This window comes from Mus caroli, chromosome 9, assembly GCF_900094665.2.
Source record: "Mus caroli chromosome 9, CAROLI_EIJ_v1.1, whole genome shotgun sequence".
Taxonomy (NCBI): domain Eukaryota; kingdom Metazoa; phylum Chordata; class Mammalia; order Rodentia; family Muridae; genus Mus; species Mus caroli.
Genome location: NC_034578.1, coordinates 105,824,182 through 105,836,048, shown reverse-complemented (window position 1 = coordinate 105,836,048; position 11,867 = coordinate 105,824,182). Strand labels below are relative to the sequence as shown.

Here is an 11,867-nt window from a genome sequence, read left to right as displayed (position 1 = left end):
CTATACAGAGAAACCCTGTCTCGAAAAAAAAAAAAAAAAAAAATCAGGCTTGAGAGATGGCCCAGTTGTTCTTCCAGAAAATTTGGGTTCAAATCTCAGCATACATATGCCAGCTAACAACTTAATCTTATTTTGCTTAAGTTAACTTTAAGTGCACATCCTCTTATATTCCATTCAAATCATCAATTTGGTCTTTTAAATGCAACTACACACATGTATACACACACAAATACAAATTTAAAAACAGAAATAAAAGTCAATTTTCTTATTCTTCTGAGATATGTATATCTTATTTTTATGAAACTTTAACAGGAACAAAAATAAAAGCTCGATGTTTTGCTGTGAAAACCAATTTCAGTAACATTAAAAATAAGGAGCCTTAGAGTAGAGTGGTAGCTCGTTCCTGTAATCCCAGCATTGAGGCTGTAGAGAAGCAATCTCATAGAGTTTGAAGCCAATCTGGACTACATAGTAAATTGTTGGACAGACTAGTCTACAAAGCCAGAACTGTCTCATCAAAAAAGGTTCCTATTCACTATAGAGCCTTGGCTGTCCTGAAACTCTCTATGACTGGCCTCAAACTCACAGAAATTTCCCTGCCTCTTCCTCTGAGAATAAGAAGTGTGCTGGAATAAGAAGTGTGCACCACCATGTCTAGACTAATACTTTTTTCTAGGATAAAATAATCAGGTTGGAGAGACATGGGCCTGCTGTTCTTTCAGAAAATTTGGGTTTGAATCTCAGCATACATATGGCAGCTAACAACAATCTGCAACTCTGGCTCCAGGGCATCAGACCACTCTTTTGGTTTCCCCAGACACCAGACTCGCACTTAGTATACAGACTTACATGCAGGCTAAATCACGCACATGCATCAAGAACAAAAACACTGAGAAAAAAAGAATTTTTCATTAATCAAATTGGTTAAAACTAACTATCAAACATTTTTAGCCAGGCATGGTGGTGCACTCAATCCTAACACTGAGAGGCAGATGGATAGCTCTATGAGTTCTAGGCCTGGCTGATCTACAGAGCAAGTTGCAGACCAGCCAAGGCTATATATACCCTGTCTTAAACAACAAAAAGGAAACATTTTTAATGCAGAGATATTTAGCATTTTATGAATTATACCAATCAAGTATGTAGCACCAGAAAATTAATTACTAGGGGTCAACTATGAACAGAAGACATAGTGCACTTAGGAGAAAAAATTAGGCAGATTTGTATATGCAGTTCTGATTAGGTCTGATTATACAAAAGTATACATAATATGCTTTTATTTCTATGTATTTAACATAAAAAAAACCAAAAAAACCAACCACCCAGCAATAGTGGTACATGCCTGTGAGCTCAAGACCAGCCTGGTCTACATAGTGAATTCTAGGTACAGCCAGAGAGAGATACATGGAAAAATCCTGTCTTGGGTGAGAGTGGAGGAAACCAAAGAGTAAAAAATTAAGTAAACCTTTAAAGACAACCATAAAGTATCTCTTTAGAAAGATCAGTGTTTAAAAGGAAATATATGCCTATGTTGTATGTATTAATACCTTTTCTGGGGAAACCACAAAGGGAAAAGGTTGGCTTTTTGAGTCAGCGTTTCTCTATGTAGCCCTCCCTGGCTGTCCACCTGCCTCTGCCTCCTGAGTGCTGGTATTCACCTTCTGAATTTTCAAGTTTTACTGTTTTATTTCATCATCAAAGTTTAAAATTACCACAATTTATTTCTCAGGGCACAAGCATCACTGAATTAAAAGTAGTTGCAGAGGGCTAGAGAAATGGCTCAGTGGTTGAGAGATCTGAGTGCTCTTCCAGAAGTCCCGAGTTTGGTTCCCAGCGGCCACATGGTGGCTCACAACTATCTCTGATGGAGTCTGATGTACTCTTCTGGTGTGTGTCTGGGGACAGCTACAGTGTACCCATATAAATAAAAATAAATAAATCTTAAAAAAAAAAGTATTTGCAGAGGCTGACTATGGTGGTTAACAAGCCTTAATCCCAGCACTTGAGAGGCAGAGGCAAACAGATTCAGGCAAATATGTTTGAGGCCCGCCTGGTCTATATGGCGAGTTCTAGGACAGCCAGGGCTATATAATAGATCCTATTTCAAAAAAAGCCAGCAGTTTTATTAGCAATAGAACTGTTTTATAGAGCACTTATGTGCCAGATGCTATAATCTAAGGAGCAATATAGCAGAAATTCGTCTTAATATCTATTTTCTATTAAACACTGGAAATCTTATTGCTCATAAGTATTCATTTAACATAGTAAAAAGGTTAAAATTTTATCCTTCATTAATTATTTTTCATATTTAAAGACATACACTACACGAGATAAGGAGGAGTGGGGCAGACCATCTTGCTTACCATTCAATCATGAGGAGACGATTAAGGCAATCTTCTCCACACGCTACTTCACCTTGAGCTCTTTCATCCTTAGAAAGAGGTGTACACTCACACTGCATTCGCTTAATATCCCGATGGGATTTGTTCTTCTTCCTATTGGGTAAAATTACATACGATTTAGTTACATAAGTCTATTAAAGATCAAATAACTATTGAAGCTCAGTTTCATATTTAAGTCAACCACTCAAAAGACAACACTAAGGTGGAAACTGAGTTCAAGGCTAGCCTGGCAAGACTCTATTCTCTATCCTCTTACCCTCATCCACCCCCAAAAGAGAAGACGATAAGAGAAAGAAATGATGATGATCTAATCATTGGCATTAGTTAGATAAAAGTCAGGTGTGGTGGTGTACGCCTGTAATCAAAGTTACTTAGAAGCCTGAGGGAAGGGCCAAATTCAAAGCCTGCCTAAAACAGGCAAGTCCAGCAAGGTCTGGGGGATAGTTAGTAGAGCACTTGCTGATAGCATACAAATAGGCCCTAGGCTCAATTCTTCACAGAAAGACAGGGACGGAGGGAGGGAAAGGAACAGAGAGGGTAGGTGTGTGTCCATGTTTAACTCAACCAAATCTTTAGTAGTATAACCTTGTATACATCCATTTAAAAGGAGAACCGGATATTTTAAAAATGAAGTATGGCTGGGCATGGTGGCACACGCCTTTAATCCCAGCACTCAGGAGGCAGAGGCAGGTGGATTTCCGAGGTCGAGGCCAGCCTGGTCTACAAAGTGAGTTCCAGGACAGCCAGGGCTACACAGAGAAACCCTGTCTCCAGGGAAAAAAAAAAAAAAAAGAACACTGGCTATTTCTCAGAGGACCAGGGTTCAATTCCCAGCACCCACATAGCAGCTCACAACTCTCTGCAACTCCAGTTTCAGGGAATTTGACACCCTAACAGACAGACAGACAGACATGTAGGCAAAACACCAATGACCAACACACATAAAATAAATAAATATGTCTATAAATAAACTATACTCTAATTATGGCTTTATAGTACATAAAGATGCTTGGTGTGCACTAATTTTAAAGAATAAAGTATTGGGTTAGGTGTGGTGTCACAGGCCTTTAATCCCTGCACTTGGTAAGCAGAGGAAGCAGCAGCTCTGAGTGTGAGCCAGCCTGGTCTACAGTATGATCTCCAGGATAGCGGACAATACAAAGGAACTGTCTGGAAAAACAAAACAAAGAAGAAAAAGGAAAACAGTTTCTAACAATCACTTGCCCTTTTTTAAAAAAGTTATTTAATGTTATGAGTGTAAGTGTTTGTTCTACCTGTGTGTTATGACTGTGTATGCAGTGTCTGAGGAGACCAGACGGGCACATGGGATTCCCTAGAACTGGAGGAACAGCTGAGAGTGACCATGTGGGTGCCTGGAATTGAACCTGGGTCCTCTGGAAAAGAAGTGTTTTTTCCACTGAAACATCACCATCTGCTCACTGAACTTCACTTTCATTTTTGTCAGAATTTCAAATGAAAATGGAGTTAAGAAAATGTAGGCTAACATACTTTTTAAAACTACATGAAAAAAGAATGAATCAAAAGGAGAAATCAGGTCAGTTTAAATTATACTTTTTAAAACTAAAGGAATTATAAAAACAAAAAAAACTAGACATCATTTTTCTTAGATGAAAAATGGGAGGATATCTATTAGTAAATATAAATAAAAATGACATTTTATAGATAGATTCTGTTACCTAAATTTTATCACTCAACTCTTATTTCAGTATAAACTGCTAGAAAGCTACTTTTTTATTAGTGATTTTCTTTTTTTTTTCTTTTTATTTCTTTTCTTTTTTTTTACAAAAAGCCAGCAGAAATTTATTTATTTAAAAACTATGTCAGGCTCACCTTTCTGTTAAATAAACGTTTTCTTCAATAAGATCAAAGTAACATGGCATCTTCCCCAGCTTGGCAAATTCTTTCCACCGCTGTGGGTCCCTGAAGTCATCCATAGCACACGACGGCCCCATCAGTTCTGAGTGCTGGGGCACAGATGATTCTCCCTGCTCCATCTCCACTCTAACTTTCTTTCTGGCCTGTAGTTCACCATCACTTTCAGAATCACTCTCCAATTCTTGCCTTCGTTTTTTAGGAGGCCCTCTCTCTTTTATATCATTTTTTTCAAAGTTTTTCGAAAAATCTTTCCTTTCGTTCATAACTAAAGAGTCTTTAATTGAATTGCTGCTTATTTCCGGTGCTTGCACTGATCCCTTGTCCTTCTGATGGAAGAAAAATTTATTGGATGGGCTTGAAAAATGTGATCCACTTCGTTGATCCCAATGTTCCTCTTCTTCACGATCATCTGTTAGAGAATCTGGTACTTGCCCTTGGATTCGATCATAAGCAACCCCAGTTCCTGAAGGTCTACCTGCTGATCTTGGATCCCAATAGCCATTGCCTTGCCAGTAATTATGGGTCCCACCATAGTGTTCAGTACTTTGTTGATACTTATGTGTACCACAGGTTCCATAGCTGCTGTCAGGCTGCTGGTATGTGGTAGTGGGCCTTTCCTGTTGGGAAAAGTCCCACCCGAGGTTTCTGAGCTCTTCTGATGAGTGCAAGCCATCCATTCGGGAAATGTCACAAGAGGAAGAAAAACTCAGCTCTGTTTTTCCTAGTCTACTACTATCTGGCCGATTAGAGAAAATCATCTGCTGTCGAGACTTATTTGGGAGATCTTCAAAATCATCAGAATAAACTGGTAGCTCTTGTGGCCTAGATGTTTTGGCTCTTAATGTGTCCTCTGGATTCAGGTGACCTGTCTGACTTGTACTGTCAACGCCGTCACTCTGAGAATGAGCGACGTCAGGCAGATGGTTATCTGCTTTCCTGCCCAACTGTGGATAACAAGTCTCTGCGTTTCTCTCTGCTCCTTTATGAAGGAAGTACTTTTCAGTTTGAGAACAGCCTTTACTCTCATACTTTTCCTCATATGCATGTCTCCTGGTCTCTAATCCATCTTCCCAGTGGTCAGAATAATGTTTGTAGCTCTGACTGCTCCGAGAAGAACAGGGACTTGTCTCTTCCATGGGCAAAGTAGAATTCTTTGGCACAACCACAACAGACTGGAGTCGGTTTCTTGGAATACTGCTGTCATCAGACTCTGTATCTTCAGAATCACTGTCATCGCTTGAGCTTGCAGAAGATCCAGAATAATCTTCATGGACAGTAGATACAATCTCTGGAGCATTTCCACTACTATCACATTTTAAGGTGTAGGTTATACCATCACTGTCTTCCATGGTCAAGTTCAAATCATAAGGAAATACCACTTCTGAATCATCAGAAATATGTGTATGGCCTCTTTGATCCTCATCTAAGGGCATTTCTGGTCTTCCTCTTCTCTCATGCAATATGGAATTCCCTTCTTCTTGAGCCTCTTGCAAAGACTGCCCAGATAACACATTATTATGCCTGTTTTCCCAAGAACATCCCTTTCCTGAATCAGGAAGGGCACTACCGACATCTGCTTCTTTCTGTGCATACTTTAAAAAATCTATGCCTTTTTTACTCTGCACTGCATCTAGAGTTGGAGATGTGTCCTCTTCACATCTTATTCCTGACGGAGGACTCTGGAGAGATGAAATACCTGAACTCCCTATAGGCTCATACAAACCATCAAAATGGTTAAGAGAAGCTGAACTAGTGCGACCAATGTTCTGCTTATATTCATCACATGTATTTTCTGAGTGCTGGTCTGTCAGCTCCCTATTATCACATATAACTGTTTTGGATTCCAAATGCACATTCACAAAGCTATTTGAAGAAATCTTCATAACTGAAGGTTCAGTATTTTCAGCTTCAGAGTTTTCATTTGGAGAACAGTATCTATCTGAATCTTTGGTTTTGCAGCAAGAATGTCTCTTATCAACTGGTTCTTTAATTAATGTTTTGGGATAATCTACAGTCTTAACTGGCAAAGACATGAGTTTATCGTGGTGTGGTGACAACAAAGGTTCCATTTCCCTAAATGGACTTTTTGACGTATTATGCTGCCTACAAGTATCATCTGAGTCTCTTTCTCTGCATCTACCAACATTCTGAAATCCATTTGATGAAAGCATGCAAGCCTTGATCAAAGGGGATACCTCTGATCCAGTCACACTATCATCAGAAGTCATTGATATAGCATCTGTCTTAGATGTACAAAATGTTGCCACATCAGCTTCTGTCTCTGGAGATCCATTTACATTTAATTCAATGGAACAAAAATTTCTTAATTGATCATTTTTCACTTTTGATAACTCCAATTCTTTAATACTTTCATGGCTATCATGTCCTATAAATTCAGGCTTAAGAACAGGAGATTCATCTAGCTTTTTAAAAGTAGGTGAATCATTTAATTGATTTGATGGAGTTGGAGACCCAGTCTTTTCTCTTTCAGAAATCTTATTAATTGTTCTTAATTCACTACCTTTTGAACAAGGAGTCTGCAAACTAAACGAATGAGATTGTTTGTTTTCCTCATTTAATTCTGTACAACAGAAAGAATTTTTAAATTTATCATTCTTGGATATAGATTTTGAAAGGGCAGATTTATAACGGGAAGTACTGTTATCATGCTTGGAATATGATGACCCCCGTCGGAATCCCAGTTCATTTGGGGGAGAACAACATCTTTTTATGGTTTCATGCTCTGAAGTCCGTTTGGATTCTCTTTCTAGTTTTGAAGAATACTTTCCTCTTCTCTCCATCTCTAAGTACGAGGTCTCAGTTTTACAGTCCCGATCAAATTTAGAATAAGATGATGATGTCCTTAGGTCTCTGTAGGAATGGGCTGAGCTGCGCCGTGGATGCGTCTTCTTATACTCATCTTCAGAGTCTGAGCTCTCCCGTGCCCTGTTATCAGGATATGGCCGAGAATAGCGTGTCCTCTCACGATAAGGGGAACTCCTATGGTAGCGCCGTTCAGAATCATAATAATGAGATCTTTCTGACCGAGAATAAGACAAACTAGTTCTAGAGGCTCTGTCAGATCTAGAACGAGATCGGCTTCGCCTTCGCTCTCTTTCGGACCTACATCGGGAAGATACATACCGAGTATCTCTTTCAAGTTTTGAGTAGCTAAAATATTTATCATCTCTCTCTGTTTTACATCTTGATGATTTCCCCAAATCCTCACTTTTTGAAGGTGCTGAGCTCTTCTTAAAATCTTTTTCCTTGTCAATGCTTGTTGAAGATTTTAAATCATGTGATCTTTGACTGGAAGAAGTCCGTACAGAATCTTCATCAGATTCTGAACCAAGAAATGTGCCTTCAAATTGTGAAGATTTCTTCTTAGAACTTGCTTTTTTAGAACTGAGGCTTATCTTAGAGCCATCTGAAACCTCTTCTTCCTTCCCAATATGGGAATCTTCTTTTTGCAGGAGATTATCTGCTTGTTCCTTCAAAGTTTGAACTGTGTGTTCTTCCAAACTATTAGATACAATGTCTTGCTTTGTATCCACCTCTAAAAATTCGGGCACACTTTTAACTGGTGGTTCTTTCTGAGCTCTCACTGCTACATCTACTGGTAAAGGTCCTGGTGGTGATGTCATTAGTGCTGTTACTGGAGGTTGCGGCAAGGCCACTGGCTCTGATATTGGTGCTGGTGGTGAGGGTGATGAGGCCTGGGGAGGTGGAGGAGGTGGGGGTGGAGATGAAGGTGGTGAGTCTATCATTGACTCTGCTATGACTGCTGGTAACTGTGTTGTAGGAGGAAGGGGAGATGCAACTGTTGTAGTTGCAGCCAGCTGTGGCCTAGATGTCACATGAAGCAGATGTTTCTTAAAATGAATTCTGCCCAATTCCACTCTCGATTTTGGTGGCGAAGATTCTTCTGTAGCAGGAAAAGTATCTCCAGCGTCCATTTTAACTTTAGGGTTTGAGTCTACTTGAAGAGGGGTAGCTGGGGAGCTTGGAGAATCACTTTGCTTTTCATTGCTAAGTGCAGTGAGAAATCTATTCTGTAAAGTTTTCTTTGTAAAACTGAAGCTGAATGACACCTTTTGCCGTCCCTGTTCCTCCAAATTAACTTTTGTTTTCGTGCCTTTGGGCAAAAATCGACTTGAAGCAACACCTTTGAACATTGGTCCTTTGATGAAACCTGTTTTCTGCACATTTTCAATCTTTGCCTATAAAAGAACAAAACAATTATTACTATAACAAATGCTTTCAAATTGTCATAATTTAAAATGATTGTCAAGGAAATAAAAAAAAAAACAGCAGTATAACTTTCACTATGCTACAAATGGAATTCAGTTGTTCATTATTAAACATTTTAGGCAAAAGTATAAAGTATAAGTATAAAGAATAACAAATCACTAAGTATCTATCCCCAGCTCCATCAGTTTTTGTGAGCTCATATTAATGCTCATGCTTCCACCTGCCCAGCCCTGAGCCTGCAGCCATGTACTACCACTCAGCTCAAGCAGCATCTTCAACAGGATCCCTTTAACTGGATATGTGATGGGCACTTACACACATGGCATTAGTAAATAGCACTTCAGTATACGAAGTAGTTGTCCTTATGTGTTATTTATCTAAGAAACACCAAAGATCAAATCAAACAAGGGTCTCCTAGCATCACATAGAATCATTAGAGTAGATGGTTAAAAAAAAAAAATCAGTAACTCTAAAAAGAAGCAAAATACCCTACCTGTTTGTGATATGTCTATTTGTTTTAAGGTAGGAATCAACAAGTCCAAGCAAGGAAAAAAAAAAAAAAAAAATTTTAATGACCTTCCCTGGTAAAACTTAACCTCTTACAGCATTCATTTTTTTTTTTTTTTTTTTTTTTTTTTTGGTTTTTCGAGACAGGGTTTCTCTGTGTAGCCCTGGCTGTCCTGGCACTCACTTCGTAGACCAGGCTGGCCTTGAACTCAGAAATCCACCTGCCTCTGCCTCCCGAGTGCTGGGATTAAAGGCATGCGCCACCACGCCCGGCTTTACAGCATTCATTTTACTGATAAAGCAGTCAAAAGAGAATCAGGCCTTCTGTCAAACTAGAAACTAAAATTATTCCACCTTAGAACACCACCACTATCTGCTACACACACCATGGTACTACTAATAATTTATTCTCTAGTATTACTATGTGAACAACAAAATATAACTAAGAAGCCTTCTCCATTATCTGACAAAGCTATCTCTCAATCTACTAAAGTTTCCAAAATGGTGGAGGTAAGAATTTAAAGGCATAACCTAAGTTGTTGAAAGAATAATAGAAAAATCTAGACACAAATTCAAGCAAGCAAGCAAGCAAGCAAATTATATATATATGTAATATCAAGATAGACACTCAAGTCCAGATTAAAATTTTGCCCCATAGTTGAGCATGATGGCACATTAATCCTAGTACTCAGGAGGCAGAGGCAAGTGGATCTCTGTGAATTCTAGGACAGCCAGGGCTGTTACACAGAGAAAACCCTATTTCAAAAACCAAATAAAATAAATTCATCATCTACAACATTTTTCATATAAATGTTTTTTAATTTACTTTGGTTTTTTAAGAGAACAATTTTCCTCCTGAATGTGGTAAAATTGAAAATTAGTTTTAAAACTGGGCACAGAGGCACATTACTTTGGTCTCAGAACTGATCTCTGAATTTGAGGCCATCCTGGTCTACAAGGCCAGTTCAAAGACAGCCAAGGCTAGATATAAAACCCTTTCTTGAAAAACCAAAGATGAAGAAAAGGAAGGCAGTAAAGCTTTTACACTATACATACTTATTACATTATACTCAGAGCAGTGGTTTTCAAACACGTAAGAAACGGAATCTAGTTTTCAAATTAAATATTACATTAAATATATAGAAACAAACTGATTCTATAACTGCAAGCTTCTGTCGCCTTTCTATATTTCTTGAATCTTTTAAATTTAAAAGTTACTTTCTTGGTGCTGTAGATAGGGTTCAGCAATTAACAGCACTGGGTGCTCTTCCAAAAGACCCTGGTTCAATTCCCAGCACCCACATGGCAGCTCACAACTGTCTGTAACTCCAGTTCCAGGGCTTCTGACATCCTCATACATACATACATGCAGGTAAAACACCAATGAACATAAAATTAAAAAAAAAAAAATGACTTTCTTGAGATGAGTTATTATACCTCAAAATAACCAAATTGATTAAAATTATTAACTTCATTTCACAACCAAAATGATAGTTAACTTTAAATATTTTCAGCTATAATAAATAAAAGGCCATTTCTTAATTGACTAATTCAATTATACTTACCTCATTTTCTTCTTCTCTACTCCCATTCAGCCAAGAAAACATGCAAAAGAATAAAACAGAATCATAAATACTTAAAACAAAATGTAACTTTGAATTAAAACAGAGTCTTATAAAACCCGTCCACTCTTTCATGCTCTAGTTACACTTTTGTAGTAACTGTTTCCTGAAGCTGGTGCAGACCACTAGCAGAAGTAACAGAAAGGAAGTGAGTAAAGCAGTAGTTCTGACCTTGAGGGCTTACTTTTTCTAATAAGTAACAAAAAATGATTGTTACATAAGTAATTCCAACATAAAGAAGTAAATATAAAGACTGAGAAATATACAATGTAGCAGCAAAGTAGGAAACAACTTTGTTTAAAAGACCAGGGATGTAAAGAATCCCAGAGGATTTGTTTTAATGAATATAGCTTTGGAGTGATCCCAAATAAAAGGCAGAAATTGAAAACAGAACAGTTTCTACAAGAAAATTCATTCACTACTGCCTAAGTATAAAGTATGAGATAGAAAGAAGGCAACAATTAAATGGAATAAGGGGCAGTGGGCATGTTTCTCATGAAGAATCACATTTTTACACACGTATAGATGCATTTATTTCTAGGAAGAATAAAACACCAAGTCTGGTGTACATTGAGTATATCAAGGCATACTGAAGACTATCTACATAGAAGGGAAAAGCTAGGAAGAGCGTGACAAGGATGTGTATTTTAAGTATGTTGCTCTGTGGCAACTCAAGCACAGCTACATCGTTTATGCACTCCTTAAGAGAAACATACAAAAATCCTATCCCCAAATGTAGATCTAAATAGCAATTCAGTTGATCCATTAACAGGTATTTATGGAACTTAGAATGAAGTAATGACATATTGTGATGAATGACGCCAGTTATCTAAGCTATACAGCACACTGAGGCAAAAAGATTCAAGTTCAAATACTGCAAGGGCTACATAGTTCTGGGCCAATCTGCACAACTTAGTAGACCCTACTTCAAAATAAAAAGATTTAAAAGGACTGAGAAGGAGCAGGCACAGTGGTTCATGCATTATGATCCAATCCTAGAGAAACAGAAGCAGGAACATGACTGAGTAAAGGCCAGTCTTGGTTTCATAGTTAATTGGAAGCCAACCAGGGCTACATAAGACCTGCCTGATAGCCGCACGCCTTTAATCCCAGCACTCGGGAGGCAGAGGCAGGCGGATTTCTGAGTTCGAGGCCAGCCTGGTCTACAGAGTGAGTTCCAGGACAGCCA

The 11,867-nt window shown here is 38.4% G+C and overlaps 1 protein-coding gene across 5 annotated transcripts in view; it reads right to left on the bottom strand.

Annotated features, from left to right (window-relative positions):
• Nucleotides 1-11,867, bottom strand: part of Setd2 (SET domain containing 2, histone lysine methyltransferase) — an 86,048-nt gene that overhangs the window by 62,586 nt on the left and 11,595 nt on the right. For 2 of the 5 annotated variants that reach the window (XM_029481184.1, XM_029481185.1), the window contains exons 2-5: nucleotides 10,622-10,661; nucleotides 9,043-9,057; nucleotides 4,254-8,518; nucleotides 2,364-2,495 (exon numbers count right to left, since the gene is read on the bottom strand). In XM_029481184.1, the coding sequence (XP_029337044.1) occupies nucleotides 2,364-2,495; nucleotides 4,254-8,518; nucleotides 9,043-9,057; nucleotides 10,622-10,661 (4,452 nt within the window). The remainder of the gene's footprint in view (nucleotides 1-2,363; nucleotides 2,496-4,253; nucleotides 8,519-9,042; nucleotides 9,058-10,621; nucleotides 10,662-11,867) is intronic. The other 3 variants (XM_021171275.2, XM_029481186.1, XM_021171277.2) reach the window with 3 other exon arrangements.